This window comes from Rattus norvegicus, chromosome 14 (assembly GCF_036323735.1).
Source record: "Rattus norvegicus strain BN/NHsdMcwi chromosome 14, GRCr8, whole genome shotgun sequence".
NCBI classification, from domain to species: Eukaryota; Metazoa; Chordata; class Mammalia; order Rodentia; family Muridae; genus Rattus; species Rattus norvegicus.
The window spans coordinates 19,178,652-19,199,737 of NC_086032.1; the positions used below are offsets into that span (position 1 = coordinate 19,178,652).

Sequence of the window (21,086 nt, forward strand, 5' to 3'; positions counted from 1 at the left end):
GAGAAAAGAACTCCCTGCAGAGCCAGGTTCCAGCCAATGCTATGTTTGTGTGTGTGTGTGTGTGTGTGTGTGTGTGTGTGTGTGTGTGTGTGTGTACCTCTGTGTGTGTATATGTGTGTATGTGTGTGTCTGTGCATGTACCTATGTGTGTGTTTGTGTGTGTACATCTGTTATCACATTGTGTGCCTAAACAAAGACTGGCTCTGAGCCTGCCAAACACCAGCATATGAAGTCTATTTTAATCAGATTAAGGAAAACCCTCCCTTATTTCTTTTATGGAAAATGCCCATTTCTCGAGCTATCTACTTTTAGACACCTCATTATCAGCACTTTCCTTTATTCTCTATTTTATAAGAAGAAATCAGAAGGCCCAGAATTTCCTATGTGACAGTGGATGCGTGAATTTCATTTTCTTGGGATTAAAAAGGGGACTCCTATCTACTAACATGCTCGTCTATAAAACACAGTGGAGCAGTTTCATGAGGGCAACAGGTCACTGATATAAATCATGTTTAATGCAGATTACCTGGGACCATTGACCTCTTAAACAGCATGAAAACAAAAGAGTAGCTCGGTTTCATTTCCCAGTTCTAAAAAAAATGACATTGAATAGCTAAATGTTTGCCTTCGTCTCTCAAAGAGCTATAGCTTTGAATTTAAGTTCATTCAAGCACTCTAGCATGGCAGAGGAAACCTATGTAACCCAGTCACATTCTAGGTGTTCACAGCCCTCGGGAGTCTGGGAAGCCGAGTTTGGCTCAAATGGCAGCCATATCTTACAGCAATCCTAGTGTACAACATAGTTTTAGTCTATACCTATAGACTGCATTCGAGTATTAAGACACAGAGGGTCAATGATTGAGAAATTCTACACCATCAAAATTCCTGGTGCATAGCAAACATTTTCGCTTACGTACTTACACACCGTGGGCCGGAAGGGTCCTTTTCTTCAGTCATATGCTTTTAGATGGAGCACATCTCATCTTTCCCTTCAAGTACTAGAGCCAGAAGTTATGATCAAATTATGAGAGCAAATCTTTGCAAGGTTTCTTGGAGGCAGGACTACAATTATATTAAATGTGCGTATGCACGAGCAAAGACCAGAATGTATTATTTAAATGTACAGAGTACTATTGGACACGTTGAACTGCGAGTGCCTTTTTCTTTTACTCATTTTGTAAAATCGAAAGGAAGTCATTCATACCCTCGTTACTTACTGTGGTTGGAAAATAGCGGCTGGTTTTGAATTTCTTCATGGCCATAGAAGAGGTGTAAGTGCCCAGGAAGAGGATGAAGGACATGAGTGTGATGTCAGGCACGAAGTCACAGTTGTTTCCCACGAGCTTTCCTCCAAATTTCACACACTCTTTCTTTGACAAGTAGGCCCAGTCAAAGGTAGCATTGTGGTACTGAAAAGAAAACAGGGAGGGGTTTCTCTTGTTGTTGCTCTTTTAGAGACTATTGACATCCTCTAAAGCAGCTTTTCATATTTGATAGGCTTCAAATGGACTGCACCAGAACCGCCCATAACACAATCCGAGATAACCACTGCAGGATGTAACCTGACCAGGCCTTTCCAGAGTAACAGGGCATAAAGAGGCCAGCGATTGTGAAGAACACAGTAAGGGAGGCAGTGTGTTCCACAGTTTGCTCCTCCACCTTAACAATTATCCATTGTTCAACAGAAACAGACCACAAAGTCCTTCTTTCCTGCCGGCCTTCCTGTGGGTCAACTGAGATATACTAATATCCTAAATCTCAAAATGGGAGATGTCAGAAACACCTTTCTGGTTCAGAAAGTTCTTAAACTTGGGTATGCTTTGACCCATGCTCACCTACCTTATGGCACTATGAATGCTCTGAAAGTTATGAGAAAATAACTAACCTACTACTTCACAAGTAGGTTACGTCTTCGCTTAATAAGTGCACTCTGGTGATGGAAGAAACAATACTGTCAAAGTGTACATAGTCCCAGACTTCTCAGTGGCAAACCTAATACACCACAGCTTTTTGTCTTGTTGACTACAGGTCAGCAGTTGGAGCACCCCTGAGTAAGACGGCCATGATGCCTTCATGCCCAGGCAGCCAAATGAGAGATCTCCAGTCCTGTGTTCCATGATCTGAAGCACACAGGTTAGTTTCATGTGAGCTGTCCTATTGTCAAGGTTGAGCTTCTTTCTGACAACTCCTCCTATTTTCTGTATCTAATACGTAGCTGAACCTCTGGCTAGTGTTATGGGTAGACCCAAACACCCACACCCAGCTCCGACCCAACCACAGCTGGCTACTTTTTTTTGCTAACCACCTTTTGTCATCCAATAGACACTTAACAGCTACTGCCTAGCTCTAGCCTGGTACAAGTTACCTGCCTCTGCTCAAAGAGGGGACATCCCCATAGTACTAATTATATTTCATAATTCTACATGAATCAGGTTGAGGCTAAATTTAGATGAGACACATCCTTGTTCATGGTTTTCTTTGTCCTGAACTGTTTCTCTTACTCAGTTTTGAGACCGCCCTCTCAACTACTGACATATACCTGGAATTCCTGTACTCGAATCTGTTCCTAAAACAGTCAGTTTACTTTACTTATAGGACAACTGAAAATAATGGCCTCTAAGTCTATGAAACTTTCTCTAGAATATAAGAATGTAGTCTGAAAGCCCGAGTGATTTGAGCTGTTTCTCACCCTTAGTATCCAAGAGTACCAGGATGAAGGCTTCTCCTCTGCTTGATGGCTTTCTGTGGTGAAGTTACTTGGTAACTCATTTCTTCATGTAAAAGAACTCCTGTATAGCCATTGCTTGTATTTGAGCCTTGTTCATTAATTATCCTTTAAGGATGTTGCCTTTGCTGTACAAAAAGTATTTGTTGGAACTATGACAGCAATGGCTGTTCCCTAGACATATATTTCCAGAACCTTCTCTGCCTAAACGAATATTAGTGGAATTAGACTGGGTGTCTTGTCTGGGAAAGTTTCTAAATACCTCATAACTTGTGTTTTCTTGGGTTCCAGACTAAGAGGACATTGTACGGTAATGAAAGTTGTTTGCAAATATCTTGCAAAGAAGTAAGGAATGGTAAATTTCTCTTGTCCCTTGTAGGCAAGAGTTCTATGTCACACCAAACAAATCGACCTCTTTTATATGCTAGGAATTCTCTTGATATCTGTGGTCCAATCTGGCCAGAAAGGGAGGAGCTTTTCATCGAGCTCAAAAGGTGAAGTCACTTGAAATATTTCCTGTTACGTCCGATTGTGTACACTTGACCTGCATAACTGCTCTCTTATTGAACTCTGCAAGGTGATTAATCATGTCTTGTGTTGTTTTTCAGATTTCCACATATGGATGTTTTCAGGAGACTAGACCTCACGTTTAGAGGTCATAATCGGCAACATATTTCTTTGCTTTAAAATCAGCAAAGCTGTGCCCTAATTTCACGTCAGCAGTGTAGCATCAGCAGAGTCCTTCCCAACAGTTGGAACTTCCCCAGGAATGTAAGATATCACGGAACAACACCAACAGGAATTTTTATCCATATCCTCACAAAGATTAATGCTCAGGTGAAAATGGCACAGACACAGACGTAGGGATAGGCAGCTTGGCTTGCATCAGCTCATTTGAAATGTCAATGCCAATATTTTAAAAGTGCCAAATGATTCTGTTATTGTTATCTGAGGATGATTACCCTGCAAAGCCTGTCTACAACCAAGGTCTCACATATAAAAACGTTAGGTAGGTATGATATGTCTTCAAATAGGTAATTTTCCAAAATTAAAAAGGTTATAGCTTTCCTAAGACCTAAATGTAGCTGACGCCCAGTTTTACTTTAACAGCACAGAAAAACACATCTGTATGTTTTCGTGTTGTTTCGTGTAAGCTGATGCTAAGGGAAGGTTCCTTAAGACATCAGATAGACTGTACTTCATGAAGGAATACTTCCACAGCCACTGCTACATCAAGTTCAAGTCTGCATTGTCCCCTGTGGGCTAATTTAAGTGACCCAGGACCGCACTGCCACTGTCTTTTATCTGTTTGTGGGTCTATGATTTTGATAATCATTTCTCATGCAAATTCTCTCCGGTCTTTGGGAGCAGGGCAAGTGGGAATAAACTCTCAGAGATCTTAGAATTGTCACATTTCTTCTTTTTCTTAAGAAGCTTTTACTTTGCATTAGCAGTTATACTGCAGGCCACCCTCAATGTTCAGCGCTATGAGTTTGAAAGTCCTCCAAAAGTTTTCTGAATCTAGGAGAGATGTCCAGGTTGGAGACATCAGCAGCTAACTGCTGACTTGGGAGTAATGACTCCACACAATTACAAATGTGCCGAGGGAAAATGTGTAGAGCATCCAGTGTGCCCACGGGGAGGTACGAGACCATGAAAAGCTGTGGATGGATGGGGATGATAGCTGAAAAGAACCATGATGGGCTGAGAAATGAGGGGGAGTGAAAGGCTACCACAGCAAGGACAGACTTTTAAAAAGAAAGCACAGTAGCTAAGGATATTCTATGACAAGCACATTGTGAGGTTGTTATGAGTTTCCCAGGGACAGTAAACACAAGAGCAGTTCGGTGGGGTTGGGGGCAGGGTGAGGCAATAAACCCACCCAAACTCGACTACTTGTAGAAATAAAAAGAAAGGGGGAGTAGTGAGAAAAACAAGGATGAAGAAAAGGACACAGATACCAACTTTGGACTGAGGCTGGGTAGAAGCTACAGATGATGTTACAGATCCAAACGACGTTATAACAGGACTGTGTACACAACAGTACAAAGAAACAAAAGAGCAGAGTTCATGTTAGCGTATGGTGGGCATCACAGAGGTCTTGCTAACTGACTGAATAAAAGCCTTCATTGGGTCTAGAATATATAGCATAATCAAAAAAGAAATGTGTCATTTGTCACCCCTCTGTCCAGAGGACAAAAGTTAAACTAAGCTTTCAATTTACAATGAGCAGATAAAAAACATCAGTTAACACTCACCCTTAACAATGACTGTTTTTAGCATAAGCACGTTCTATGCAATAGTCAGAACGTACACTAAAAATTATTTAACATTCATCCGGCATTCGAATGCAATTGAATATTCCATATTTTGTTTGTTAAATCTGGCAAGGCTATTTCATTTAGTTATGTGATATTTGAATAACAATAGTCAGTGGGAAATTAAAATAAGCTCCCACAGGGAAATCGAGAATGCCCTGAATGCGAACACGGGAATAAACTAACCTAAGTTTTAAGGGAGTAAAAAAAGATTAAAGGAATAGCAACAATATTTGCAAGTTTTCTTAGAGAAATAAAGTGTTTGCTCAGAAATTACTCAATAGCACAAGGTGATCAAGAGTGTGTGTGTACGTGCATGGTTAGGATAGCAGAAAGGGGGCGGGAGGGCAGTCTATTTCACTGAGTACAGAGAGGACAAGATTCCCACTGAGCCCTGAGAGCAGGAATGGGCTTACAGTGTTTCCAACTCCAAGGGAAAAAAGACAAACAGGAGGACGGAGTTAAGAAACGACAGGGAACAAGGCCTATGGATGAGGAAAACGAGCAGTGGACATGGATGTATGTTTCTTTATATCTGAGCAGACACACAGAAGAATTAGGCCCTGTGAGCAGAGACACTTATGTGGAGAAACACAGAGCCACAGAGGAGTCATGTGACCAGTAGGATGAGGTAAACCACAGCATACAAAGGGGTAGTGAGAAAAAGGTTTAAAGAAAAGAACATTAGACATCTGAAGGTGTCGAGAAAGAGCATTTCCCGAAAAGAGATGTCAAGTCATCTTTCTGTGTCTCATTTTCAAGAGAATTACCCTGCTTACACTAAGTGGATTTACCTTCGATTCATAAAAATATAAGGATTTACTTAAAAAATAAAGTATCGTTCTATCTCCTCCCCAAAAAGCAGGAAACGTGAGCTAGAACAGACAGAGGTAAGTGATCACTGAACCCAGGTGACATGTACGTGCCAGCCCAGGCGACAGGCACATAGCAGTCCATTCTGCTCTTTGACTTCAGTGCATATCTGAAATATGTTTTCTACAACATATTTTTTTAAAGTTGGAACATGTGTCTCTTTAAACATACTTGAGGACAGGATGTTTTTTACACCTGAACTTCTCAATGGGAGAAAACCACAAGATGCTATACATTGAAAGATGAATATGACATCCCGTTTCCCATGCAAAGGCACGCTAACTGCTCTGCTCCCCGTGAAGGCACATCACATCGAACCACTATTGTTTCTATGTCTGGCCATCCAGTAGAATCACGTGGCTGCAATGGTTCTTATCCTATGACTGACAGAATCGCCAGGGTAGGATTGTTAGTTCCACTGGCGAGTGCAACAAGCAAGGAGTAAATAAATATTATCAACCTTCATCTGTTCTCAGGCTGTGGATCTCGACCCCTTTGGGGGTTGAACAACCCTTTCCCTGGGGTTGCCTAAGACCACCAAAAGACACAGAATTGCTACATAACAGTAGCAAAATTACAGTTATGAAGTAACAATGAAAATCATTTTAGCTGGGGTCAGCACAGCATGAGGAACTGTCGTAAAGGGTCGCAGCATTAGGAAGGTTGAGAGCTACTGGTCTACAATCTCCTTCAATACACAAGACTGGTAAAACATGTGCTGTTGATTGACAGGGATACTATAGACAGGAGCTTTAAGAAGTAGCAGAAATGCAATCTCACACAGGGCTTCGCTCACCTGGGCAGCGATATTTGCATATTCTCCAATCTCACTTTATCATATACATAGCATATACGGCCGCAGTTGTTGGACAAAATGGTGACATTGAGGGGTTATTCTGCTTGGGAATAAGATTATGTTTCTGAAAAATTAAGACCACCGCTCCCACGCTAACATGCAAAGCAAGCTAGGTAGTTTGCAAAATAAGAGTTTAAAAACCACCGAAGATGAGGATGTAAAGAAATGTAAATAGACTGAACTCTGAAATATTACAAGTACCTCATAGTAAAAGAGGCCCACGAGCAGTTGGAGCCCACTGCATTCTGTGACTTCTAAAAGAACTGAGATATTTGCCTGCTGGAGGGCAGGACAGCAGAGAAGCAAAGGATGGTCTCTCTTGGCTCAGCGAGACAACAGACTACTCCATGGAGCTTTCTGAGACACAGAAATGTCTCAACAGTACATGGACTATGGTGCTGTAAAACCCACCAAAATTACCACATCGTAAGTGTGTATTAAAGGGATCCCTCTGACGAACTTAAAATAAGGACAGAGAGGAATCCCTTGTGTAAGGAGCAAACGCTAAGCAACTCTTTCAGCTACCTGTCAGGGATACTGATGTAAGATGTTGATGTTGGTCTCCTGGATCTTGAAGCTGGAAGCCATGGATCCTAACACATTGAGATCTTGCATGTGCATCAGCTACAGCGCCTCTCAACGCTTCTTTTCAATGACTATGTAAAGAATTTGTTTGCCGGGTGGAGAGAGAGACAACCAGCCATGTATCAGTAGGGCAAGTGGGAAGAGTGAAGATGAAATGATTCCAGTAACAAATGAGAAGACTTGGAAATACTTTCTTATCCTTAGGAACGCCTTGGCAGTTCCTGGAACGACCCTCTTCCCTGCTTTCCCCTGAGACACTGAGCACTCTGCATAGGAGGAGAGCTTGACTTCCTGCTAATGAGGATGAAGGAAGGGAAAGGCTTTTCCTCCTCTAACACCTGGTTCCTGGGGCCTTAGGAGAGGAAGGCTCCCTAGCCAGGGGCTGCATGTTACTTTACTGCACCTTCTCTCATAACTTAATCATGGATGAATAAAAGGGGTTAATTAAGTTTCGATGACTGTGTGTCCCAGAAAAGAGACAGGAAAGCAGAGACAGTGTGGCTTAGCAAAGAGAGAACTTGGGCCTCTTAGAGGTAATAGCTACCAATTCTTCTCTACTTCTTGTCTTCTTGTCATAGTCACAGGAGGATACAGGCCAGTGGGGATCAGATCTGGGGACAGTAACACTGGCTGTAAGCAGCTAGCTGCTAGATTGGGGCCTGTGGTATCTGTGAGAGTAGGAAGCAATGTAAAAGCAAGTGTCTTTAAAATTTCTTATTTCGAATGAGCTTAGGTTTTTATTGGTTTCCTTTTAAAGCACAAAAAGAATTTTAATTAAAAAAAATTTTAAAAACCTAGAAGGAAGCATTTCCTTATCTATTTTAGGCAAGTCCTTCTGGGTTGCCTGTCAAAGAAATTAAATTTGAATTCTTCTATAGTGATTTCCAACATGTAGATATGTTCTTACCCACCACCCCACCATACACAGAGGGAGAGAGAGGAGAGAGGCACACACAGATACATACTCACAAAGTATGAAACATAAAGAAGTAAAGGCAGAATGTTTGAATGTTCTAGAGGTAAGGAATGAAGTCAGAGAAGCCAGAGAATACAAAGCAAGAGAGGGGACGGGGTGGGGTGAGGGGTGTCATGTGAGAGCTCTCCAGGAAGGACACAAACTGCATCTCTTATGCTGTAGGCACTGGCTGCACAATATCTGCAGAAGTGTTCTGGTCTCCTGAGAGATGGGCACTCTCTCAATACGAGGTATTATGTTTTCTGTCTTTGTAACTGAGAGATTGATATTCTTTGGTTGGCTTCCATATTTGGCATTGAAGGAACAATCAGAAGCCTGAAACAGCACTTTCCTCCTTTTCTCGAATATAAAAGTTGTCTTCCAGCCTGTGACCTCCCATGCAAAACAGCTCATTTTAAAACCTTAATTCCAAGGCCTTAAAGGTCCCTGGTTACAAGCCATGGGAAAGGACACTGTGTGATGGATACTCAGTCCTTTCTAAGTAATGGGGGAAATGTCCTGGTCCAAGCACCCTTAGTGAAGGGAGGACAATGCCATCCTTTCAGCCAGACAAGACCCTAGCCAGGCCAGAAGCAGACAGCGTTAGCTCTTGTTTTCCAACAGACTCCTTGCCCTTGTGAAAATATTTCAAGGTCACAATAAATAGCAGTTAGGTCCTTAAGAAGGTTTGAAAAGAATGTTATACCAATAAATTTTGGTTTCACACTTCTTAAAGGGACTGAAACACTAAAAGCTGGTGTTATTTTATTTTATTTTTTTGTTGTTGTTGTTCCCTCTATGGGCAACGAAGATCAGCATTGCTAAATGGAGACCACATAGCAGCCTGCGTGCACCACAAACTTTGCAGGTAGTTTGAAATATCAAGTCACTTACCATGTCAGTAGAAGAAACGGTTGGCAGGTCCTCTGGGGCTAGTGTGGTATCATTAGATACTGAGAGATTAACTGTAAGAAAAAGAGAATTCCTTAATATGAAGAATAAAATAGAAATAAACTAGATGCATAATGACTTTTAAAATACAGAAGGGGGCATGAGTAGATCTGCAATAACGTGAGTATCGTAAGCGTATTCTTCTTAGACCTAAATAAAACAAAACCTTCAGCAGATTTGTACAGCAGATGTTTAAGAGATGACATTAAATGTTGACTGTGTTCTCAACCAATAACGCTCTAGCGCTTTCCTGGTTTATCTTCAAGGAAAAAGGGAAGTGAAGGAAGCCCAACTGAGAAGAACTGACACATAGTCCAACCTTGGGAGCAGGGATTAGTCCCTCAGAATTTTATATTAGTGTTTTTACTAGAATTCTGTCTCTGGTACATATTCAACATATATTTATCTAATGGAAATATTTACTGCCAATTATTAAGATGCTTCCTAGATCCAGATACCATGATTAGTTAAGTATTAAGGAATTTGTAGTGTTTTGAAAACTGAACTGTACATGATAAAATCTTTGCCAAATGTGTGAAAAAGCACTAAACAGATGCACTAAATATAATGAGGATGAATATATGCATATATATGTATATATAATCATATATATAATCAACCTTAAAGCATTTCCATGTAATGAGGCATCATTTATAGATTAATGGTGTGTCTTGATGAAGAATTAAACTAACCTTTACTTTGGAAACATTTCATTAGTTATTGTATGGGTCTAAAAATTAAAACATAATATTTTAATTGAAACATTTCATTTTATCAGATAGACTCTTTTCCCACTGACAGAAAGATTTTCATTTTAAACTATTATACACAGAATATACTTAATTAGTGGCAATATGAAACAACATCTATTAAGCTTTTATCTGAGAATCATATCATTTAATCAACATTTGATTCAAAAAGTGCTCTTTGGTTCTCCCCAACCTAGTGAAACTCCAAATTGTCGTCTTAGCTCTCTGTACTTCAAAACTTGTCTACGTCAACTTTTAAGGAGAAACGCATGACTGTGTTTGATAGTTGAAATATAAAATGGGTGATCGGTGAGGACAGAAGGACCATAGCTTTTCACTACTCATCCCCAGAGTTTACAATGTCTGAATCTTAACTCATAGGCTCTCAAAGTGGTGATCCATGTCCAATTAACAAAGCTGGGGACTAGGCATTTCCTTACTGGAAATGATCGAAAGTAAATACAGACAAAGGAAATGGACAAGACAGAGAAACCCAAGGAGAGTAAACAAATTTGGGTCAACATTAAAATCTATTCTGGTCCCTAAAGGCACTTCATTAGCCAGAAGGTAGTGCCTACCACAGCCTCCCTAACATAAGCATATGGTGTGTTTCATTCATCTGTCTCATTGCATATCCCAGAGAGGCTAAAAGAGGCTTGGCCTAAGCAACAAGAAAAGAATCCTTAAAAAATAGTTAGTGAAGTTATTATTAGCAAAGCTAGGTTTATAGTACCATTTTGTTCTTGAAAAAAAAAATAACAAAGTCCACCTTCTTATGTGGTTCAAATAGACTCAATGTGTTTGAATGCTTGGTTCATCGGGAATGGCACTATTAGGAGGTGTAGCCTTGTTGGAGAAGGTGTGGCCTTGTTAAAGAAAGAAAGTGTGTCACTGTGGGGGTGGGCTTTTTCATATAAGCTCAAGCTGTACCCAGTTACACAATCCCCTTCTGCTGCCCGTGGATTGAGACGTAGAACTCCCGGTTCTTCCAGGACCATGTCTGCCTACGTGCTGCCAAGTTTCCACCATAATGATAATGGACTGATCCTCTGAAACTGTAAGCCAGCCCCAATTAAATGTTTTACTTTATAACAATTGCCTTGGTCATGGTGTCTCTTCGCAGTGATGGAAACCCTAACTAAGACATCTTATAGTACTCAATGTGTTCACTTTTAGAGCATGGTATAGGTCTAAAGATTTATCACAGTCAGTAGAGTGTCTGTCTAGCAAGTATGGGCCCTGGGTTTCAACCTTGATGGTATTTAAGAGCCAAGGTGGGAAGTGGCATCTTGGAGGCAGGAGATCAGAAATCCAAAGTCATTCTTTGCTATGTAGATATTTGAGACCAGTCTGGGATACATGAGACTCTGTCTCAAAAGAAAAAATAGATAGTAAATAATTAAATAAATGAATGAATTACAAAAGAAAGAAGGAAGGAAGGAAGGAAGGAAGGAAGGAAGGAAGGAAGGAAGGAGGAAGAAATCATCCTAGAACAACACACCATAGGTAACCTTCCTCACATGATTTGAATATTGGGTAAGGCAAGCCACCTGAGAGATGCCTTCTCTAAATGTGCAGTCAGAAGGATCACCTGGAGTTGAACCTAATTAGATTCTGGATTCTTTCCTTTCTGCCAGCATCCCTACTCATCAAAATCTAGATGATGATGTTAATGGAGCAGGGACTCAGGGTGGGACAGGGCTCACCAGTGAGTCAGCACTCAGGAAATCCCAGGCACTGCTCAGTGTCTGGCAGACTGCACTTTCTCAGTTAGCTTCTCAGTGCAACTTCACCAGCTTCCCATGACAGGATATTGAGAGTTTCTTTGCAACACACTTCTCTGCATTCCAACAATGGTTAAAGAGTGGGGGAAGGAAAGTAAGACTCTAATTCTGTGGGGTGATTATAGATGATACAGAAATTAAAATAAGAGTCTGAACTTTCAGTAACTGCTCCTAAGTATTGGAAATATATAAACTCCACTTAATTATATTTCTTTATATTTTCAGTGTCTGTCTTAGATAAACTAGTAAAGTACACTGGCCCTAAAAATCCCAGAAGAGCAGTATCTAGAGAACAGGAAGACATATATAATACTTTCTCTATTTATTTTAATAATCATATATATATATATATATATATGTGCACTTCTATAAATATACATTGGCAGAATTTGGTAGAGTCCATAAATGAGATTAAAAGTAAATTTCTTTAGGCTCACTGATGAGAAAATGATCGATTACAGCTGGGCTCTTGATCTACAAGGGCCATTGGGCACCATTTAGATCCAGACAGAGTATAAACACTTTGGCATCCAATTGCAGACTGATCCATTTATAAGGCATCTGCAATATCCTTAATTAGGATTCTGAAAAGGTCAAAAGGAAAAGCCCAGACACGCTGCACTCTGTCTTCACTCTCAGCTCAGCATCAAGACTTGGGGAAAAGTGCAAGTCTTTGCTTTGCGGGCCTGGCCAACTGAGGTCCAGCCAGTCACCCTCAGGCTAATCCACTATTTGGATTTTCATTTTTTGGTCTTCCTTATCTCCTTATGTATCTAGGTTGAGCTGATCCTCTGGAATGGCTGTCAGAAATACACCTGTTAAAAGTGTGTCTGTCAGTTTTCAATCTTAAGCCTTTCTTCTTAGTGCATGTGGAGAAGTCTAGAAAAAAAAACCAGGAGATATAGTGGCTTCAGCTGCAGGAAGGCACACTTCCCACACAAGGTAACCACGGACCTGATGCCAAGGCTCTACATGGCCCTTCTTTATACACTAGCAGGACTAATAGCAACAGAAGGAGGTACAAGCTCACTAGAGGCCATGTGGTTAAATGGGAGCAACAACTGGTTACTGCAGGCTGGTCTGGCTACACAGTGCAACACAAAATCATATCAGAGAGAGGTGCATAGCAATCCTGGCCTAAATTTTGACCATGCCGTGTTCTGAACGTAGGGCTCTGAAATCCTTTCCCATACCTCCTTCCCTGGTCTTGAAGGAGCTACCTCGTTTTTTTCCAAGTTCCCAGTCCTTCATTCCTGTAGTTGGATTTGAGTCCAACTACCTCCCTCATAAGGCGAGGGAGCAGACTGTTGGCTCCATGGGAGTTTCAAGGTCAGAAGTAAGTAAATGGTGCTAATTTCACTATTAGCTCTATGACATGGAGAACGCAGACCTTGATCTGGGGAGGCGTCAGCTACTTCTCAAAAGTTTTGTAATGATTAAATCTATAGATAACTGTGTTATTTACGAAATTCCCTCGTAAATGCCTGCGTTTTGGGTGGTGCTTACTAAACACCAGGCTAATCTGAATCTGCATCACAACCGCGTGTCTTGGCTACAGTAACTCAGAACTGCAAACGAGGAGGATCTTAAGGCTACTCTGTAATTATCAGGCTTCAGCGGTTAATTCTTCTCTAAGCATTGCCTTAAGGAAATCAACTAAGTGGGTAACCAATATAAGATAAGGCCAGATCTCCTTCTTGCTACAGGGCATGTCATTGATTTCAGGGTCCTGGATAATTTGATTATGTCACTTCTCTTGTTAAAGCTGCTTCTACAAAACCAGCTTTTGTAGATCATGGTAAAGCGAATCAGGAAAATTCTGAGTTAAACAGCTGAGTTAGCACTCTCTTCATCTAAAACAATGCTATCTAGCGTTTTAAGCTTTTCAGTTACAGTCTTCATTTCCCTAAGTACTTTTACCAAACCCAGTGCTTGAGCTCTCCTGTGACTAGCAAGTTAGTTTAGCCTGAGACACTGTGCTCCTAGTTAAAGAGCAGAGTTCCAGTGGATAGCCTAAGTGAAGTATATTTAGTTGTGTTTCCCCAAAAATGTCTCCTCCATATCTACCCATCATCACATTCCCAATGTGGTAGAGACATCATTCCAGAGAAACTTGTCCAAATGCATGCTGTATAGAACACAATGCCAGAGAATATTTCCAGGTCTGGTGCTAATTGCTAATCCAAACTCATTCCTGCCCTCTCTCCTGTCTCTACAAGCATCATAGAGAAGCTGCTCAAATATAGGTTAGGACAGTGCAAGGAGACTGGAGGGACAGTGTTTTGGGCATGCGTGGCTTTTGCAGGAGCCACCATGACCATGAATGACCAGAACAATTAACTGTGTTAATGAAGCACTCTTCCAAGAGCAAGGACCAGGAACAGTAGAGCGTAACTTACATGTTCAAGTTTTGCAATTACTTTATGATTTAAACTGACTTCATAAAATAAAAAAAAAGGAATGACCTACCATAAAAGAGAAATTGCATTTAGTATGGCACCGTTCATAAAAGATAAATTAGGATCATACTGCATTTCCTCATTTTCTATATCTGGACTATGAGACAGATACCTACTGAGCACACGGTTGGCCCACAGGATTCACAAGGAACTGTGTAGTTCTTTTCAATGGTGGTCACATGTTATTATGGTATCCATCTATTAGGCTGAAGAGGAATTATGTAAAAAAGAAAATAGGAGTGAATTCTATCTTAGTGGCAATTGCTTCTGAGCATTCAGACGTCTGTCCATCCTTGAATAAGATAAAGGCGAGGGCATGCAGAGCCCAGCTAATCCAGTTACTTGGCTTGGTCGTATATTTTCACACGGGGAGAAAGGCCATCGTTTACTCTGAGAGATTACAGACAGCGATACGTTCGATGTCTGAGAAAGAATTTTCTCCTCTTAATCACTCATCTATTATTAAGCACGTTCTCTCTGGAACAGTTAACAACGAATCAATAAAATATAGCCCGTCTGTTACCAACACAGTGTCTGTCCCCCGAGGCTATTTTTCTTGCTTTTGATAATTCATCATTTTTAGCAAAGCTTCTTTCTCCTCCAGATAAAGGACCAACACCTGGTCAGAAAATTTATTTTGACCTTTTCTAAACTATCAACACGCCCTTGAGTGTGTGTGCATCATAAACTTTCCACATTATGCAATTGAATGGGGGGGGACTAGAGTTAAAAACATATTTCTAACGTCTGGGTCAAGGGAAGCTGGACCTCTGGTCATTTGAAAATAATGAACACTATTTATAATATAATACTTCTTCAAAAGTGGTCAGAACATGCTGTTGAAAGCTGTTTTCTATTAAAAAAAGTGTACGTGTACATGCACACAATCCATATAATTTTAAAGAACATAATTCTTAAAACTCAATGAAGTAGATTCCCTGTACCTTTCCGAAGATTGATAAAGGAGAAAGAAAACAGTTTGGAAGGAGAATTGAAAGTGAGTTTAGGGAGATGTCCATATTTGTTTCTAATTTAAAAAAAAATCCTAGCACTCATGTTTCTGGATGAATGATATAGATTCTTTTGAGGTGAACTGAACATCTTCCCCCTAATACTTTAAAGACCTTTGTTCCATGACTACGGACATAGTACACGATATTCTTAAGGCTTTAGACTCAGTAGAACAGCAATACATACTCCACATGGACTGAACCAAATCCAGTTTGGTTCAGTTTTCTTCTCTTGGACACAGTGCAAGTGTTTCCTGTTTGTCTATAAGAGCACACTGGTCATCAATGGCTCTCCATGCTCAGCCTGCAATAGAAGCTTATGGGGGGGGCATTTAAACTTCTTTAAAGAATGTTATAAGACTGAATGGGGCTTCTCATGTAAGACAATGAGAATTATGAAGAAAGGCATTTTGATTCAGGGTTGACTGGTGGCAAGCAGTTATATATACATTGTGCCATTAAATAACAAACCTTCCTACATAATAGGAATGCAGTTTGCAGATTACGGAGCAAAGAGCTAATTATAAGTCTATCTCGTGGTCATACTGCTATGTGGTGTCTGTGTTCTAGCCCACTGATGACTGCCTGTACAGGGAGAATTGTAATGACCTGGGATGTGGCCAACTATTTCCAACTAACTATTTTTGTTTTCAATTTGGGCTTCTGAATTATTCTCTCTTACAGACTTATGCTAGGCAACCATCAAGGCATGCTGGGAAACAGATCTATTATCTCTACATCAGTTAGCATCATGTCTGAGAAAAGAAAATGTTAGTATACAGCCCTTGCATCTACACATGAAGGTCAAACTTCCTGGCTCACTTTCCCTATTAACTCTTCAATGAAACGAGACCTATGTTTTGAGTTACTAATCCATAATAGAAGCTAAACAAAAGGAACAAGGCTTCATAAGGAAAACAGCAGTCAGGAAGTGATGAGATTTTTGCAGAAACTTTCAAGAACAAGAAGGATCAGGAAGGGGCCATGAGAGACTAAGGCTCAGAAGTCAAAAGTACTTGCTGGTCTTGCAGAACACCCAAGTTTCTGAGCAAGCACACAGTGGCTTACAACTGTCTGCAGCTGCAAATCCCAGAGGACCTTTGTGGTACTAGATATACATGTGGTGCACACAGATACATACAGCTAAAACACTCCTACACATAAAAAAAAAGAACAATTCTTTATTTAAAAAAGAACCAGGAAGGAAAGAGGGAGGCAGAATTGTCTTCATAAAGACAAAATTTAACATATGATATGTATGTATGTAGAGGGATGTGGGAAAGGAGGAGTGAAGAGCTGGTGGACAAAACTATGATTCACAAAGATACCTTGTAGGAATATTCTAGCTCATAAGTTAATTAAAAAATACTTTAAGGTCAGGCATTAGTGATGCTTACCTTTAATATCAGAACTTGGGAGATAGAGTTACACAGATCTCTGAGTTCAAGGTTAGCCTGGTCTACGAAGAAAGTTCCTGGACAGCTAGGGCTACACAAAGAAACCCTGTCTCAAAGTAATAATAAATTTAAAAACTCAAAAAAATACTTTAAAAAAAAGAAAGAAAAGGATTGTAACAGAGGTATCCTATATGGGTGGATACTTCTGCTCCCAGAAGATCTGGATTATTCTGTGAAAAATCTCAATGTCAGACATAGGTTACTGTCATCTAATTTCTGGGTCTGAGAGACTGCTAAGGCACCCACACAATGCTGACTACTGCCATTGTTCTTGGTTGCAATGGTGGAAGAGTCTATTTCTAAAGACACTGCAGGACATAGAGAAAGCAGGCTAGAAATGGTGGACATTTCTTTTCTTGCCACCTAGCTTTCATTGTACCTGGAGGTGCTATGCAGGCTAGAGAGAGCAGACATCAGTGATCTCACCCAGTACCGAGCCTTGCATGTTACAATACAGACACACCAGGAAAGATGTGACCACTGGGCAATAGTAAAATTTTAGTTACTGGGAATAACCAACTGCTTTCTGATTAGGTTTGAGGCCTTCCCCATGGGAAGGAGAGCATGTCTAGTCAATAAATCATGGCTAGGGAAGTCACAGGTACCAGAGGAAAACCTATGGTTATTGTTTTGCTAAATGCTCACATTGTCAAACTCCCTTCTAAATATTTACTTCTACACAATCTATATTATCATTGATATATACATCAATATATAGCAACTGTGGTTACCCACATAACATTAGGCCAGTGAGAATTCAAGCATGGATGACGAGGGAGCTCACAAGACCCCCAACCATAGCTGAGGATCTATCAGCAGATGTTGGCCACTGAGGGAAGAAAAATATCTTTTCATGTGGGATGTTGCCTCTGTAGACTGCCCACACTCTAGTGGACTGCTTTAAAGACATGTGAAGCATTAATTGTTCTTGATGGATTATAGTTTCAAAAGAGAAGATGATGAGAAGTTGGCAGAAGGGCTAGGTAGGAGAGTGTCAGAGAAATTGGGGCAGAGAAGCTTGTAGATATCAAAAGACATTTTATTTATGTATTACAAAACTCTTGAAGAATCAAGAACAGTACATGTATGAACTATTCAAAAAATTTAAAACATTCAAAAGGCCATAAAATAGTGTATATATGAATGAAGTCTTCTTCGAGATTACTGACCCCTATTCCCATTTCTGTAAAATGTCCTCGATTGCAGGATCACGGCTCCATCTGTGCAGTTGCTAGCTTGTTGTCACATACTGCCCCAGTGTTGAAAAACAAGCCATCCGCCAGTTTAAATATTACTGACTCATTGATTGAATTCTTTTACTAGGAGTGCATGTTGTGATGAAAGACCAGCCTTTTGTTGTTCTTAGAGCTCTTACTTGAGCTTATATGTGACTCACCCTAACACGCTGTCTCCCTAACAATCCTGCATTTTGCTCTTCAGAAGTAATGCATTTAAGATGAGTCTTTGCAGTTTGCTATCACAGCTTTAAAGGTTATGGGAAAGTTGGGCAAGTGTTGAGTAGGAACTATATAGTTATGTAGTTCTTTTCTTTCATTCTTTTCCTTCCTTCCTCCCTCCCTTCCTTCCTTCCTTCCTTCCTTCCTTCCTTCCTTCCTTCCCTTCCCTTCCCTTCCCTTCCCCTTCCTTCCTTCTTTCCTTCCTTCCTTTTTTTTAATTTTTTATTAGATATATTTCTTTACTTACATTTCGAAGTTATTCCCCTTCCTGGTTTCCTATCCATAGGCCTCCATTCCCTCCCCTCCCCTTCCCCATACTGGTATTCCCCCTATACATCCCCCTTATTGCCCTCCCCCCATATTCCCCTGCACTAGGGGTCTAACATTGGTAAGACCAAGGGCTTTCCTTTCCACTGGTGCCCCAACAAGGTTATTCTCTGCTACATATGCACTTCCTTCCTTCCGTTTTTAAAGTAGGATATCACTGGGTAGCTCTGGCCAGCCTGGAACTAAATACATATACCAGACTGGCCCTGAACACCCAGAGGTCCGGCTGCCTAGATGTCCCCAATGCTGGGAATAAAAGGGTGTTCCACCATGCCCAGCTTATAGTTATTAACTTTATGGAGCTTAGAAAACACATAAAATTGTTAACAAAAAAAGTACATATCTTGTGACTTGAATAAGAATGGGAGTGACACTATTTGAAAAGGATTAAGATATGTAGCTTATATAAGTGTGTCACTTGGGGTGGGCTCTGAACGTTCAAGAGCCCAAGCCAAGTCCAGGGTTGTCCTTTCAGCCTACATGTCAGGGTATATCTTGGCTACATTCCCAGTGTCTCATTGCCTGCCAAGACGTCCCTTGTCCATACAACAATGGACTGAGCCTCTGAATCTGCAAGCCACTCCCCAAATAAAAGCTTCTTTTGCAAGAGTTTCCTTGCTCATGGTTTTTCTTCTCAGCAATAGAATAGTTCATATCAGTAGGACATGTTTATATGCCTTTTTCCAAACCACAAACATGCTTCAACTCCACAGGCTTAGACCATCATCAGTTCCTGTATCTATTTCATGAGTGACACCACCACAAAAACAAGTGTAACCAACAATATGGAGGCAGAAAAGCCAACTACTCAATGGTGTATGAGGAGAAGGTAAAATGATACATGGTAACTTCTTTGTGCTGTTGCTCTTACCAAAGGTTAAATTGTAATGAATAATAGCAACAATAACAAAGCAAGTAAGTTTAATTACTCATTACATGCTAGAAACATTCTAGGCACAGTTATCTGTATAAATTTATTGGAGGAAGAATTGATACAAGGTAGATACTAGATACCCCAGGCTAGCTTAGAACTTGAAATCCTCCTGCCTCAGAATCCCAAGTTCTGGACTATAGGCATGCTCCACCACATCTGCCTTCTTTAAGATAGTTCAAAAAGGTACAATTATTAATCACATCTTATAGATGAAGGTGAGATCAAGCTATGTGGTGAGGAGGAACTTGCTCCAGTCATGCATTTGACTCAGTCAACTGCTACTTAAATAGGAGAACTATACTGGTGTGGAATACAGGGAGGGGGAACTGAGGGCAATTCAAGACTGGGGCTTCACAGAACCTAGGGAACACAGGTAGAAGGAAGCTATAATCTTGTAGCTTATACTTGCACTGCATATGTGAAGCTGGCTCAGCCCTCAGTGTCAACTTTTCACACAAAGATCCCTCATGGAAGGGGAACTTTAAGAATCCCTCCATCTCTCTATTCCTATCCTTCTTTTCTTTCTCTTTTCCCTCCCTCTCTCTATCCCTCTCTCTATCTCTGCCCACCTCTCCCCAGCCATCTCTCTCTCAACCTAAACACATTCATGGATGCTTTCCTTAGTCCTGTATTAACTTGTCTGCCACCATCCAATTGGAAGAAATAATGAAGTTTCCATTAGCCACAGGCAAAATGGGGCCAAAACCAGATCTTTCTTTTGTGCATGACAGGGATATTGACAAAGCCCTCACCCAGCTTGACAAACATCTCAGACCACAATACATTGAGTGGCAGTTATTTTCTTTTAGAAAACCTTGCTGAATGTATACTCAGACTTGTGTAACAAGTCCAGCTCAGATTTTTCCATAAATACATAAATGTATGATGTATATATATACAAATAAATGGAAAAGAATGTTCAAGCTCCTATTGTCAATATGCTTGTGAATTTCTTCTTTTAAGTATTAAGGATTGAACACTAAGTTTTATATGTATTGTCAATACTTCCTTCAAGTCCAAACTGATGGCCTCTCTGGGTTTGGACATTCTCCCAAGACTAGCTCCCATAGCTACATTTCTCTGGAAGAAGCAGATGTAATTTATTAATAACACCTTTAGGACTACAAGCCAGTATTTGCCATTGGTTTTTTTTTTTTTTTTTTCCGGAGCTGGGAACCGAACCCAGGGCCTTGCGCTTCCTAGGCAAGCGCTCTACCACTGAGCTAAATCCCCAACCCCTTGCCATTGGTTTTGAGAGATAGATTTCTCACTCCAGGTCATCTTGGAACTATGTAACCTGGGATGGCATTGAATTTGTGTCAACCCTGTCTCCGTCTCCTGAGTTCTGGGATTATAGGCTGTGATCGCTATTCTTGGTTGTCAATTTGACTGCATTTAGAAGTAACTAAAATATAAGTGTCCGGGTACACCTGTGAGGGGTTTTCCTTAATTAAGTCATTTAAAGTGGAAAGACTAACCCTTAATCCATACATTTGAGGTGGGAAAATCCATATTTAATCTGGGCTGCACCTTCCAGTGACAGCCTCTCTATATAGGGCATGGAAGAAGGAAACCCTTGTTCTCATTCCACTTGCCTTCAATCTTACTGCTAAGTTCATTCCTTTACTGGCGTTTGAGCTAACTAT

At 40.6% G+C, this 21,086-nt stretch overlaps 1 protein-coding gene across 6 annotated transcripts in view; it reads right to left on the bottom strand.

Annotated features, from left to right (window-relative positions):
* Slc4a4 (solute carrier family 4 member 4) overlaps positions 1-21,086 on the bottom strand; it is a 451,986-nt gene that overhangs the window by 53,258 nt on the left and 377,642 nt on the right. For all 6 annotated transcript variants that reach the window (XM_039092509.2, XM_006250791.5, XM_039092511.2 and 3 more), the window contains 2 exons: positions 9,207-9,277; positions 1,218-1,409 (listed from right to left, as the gene is read on the bottom strand). In XM_039092509.2, the coding sequence (XP_038948437.1) occupies positions 1,218-1,409; positions 9,207-9,277 (263 nt within the window). The remainder of the gene's footprint in view (positions 1-1,217; positions 1,410-9,206; positions 9,278-21,086) is intronic.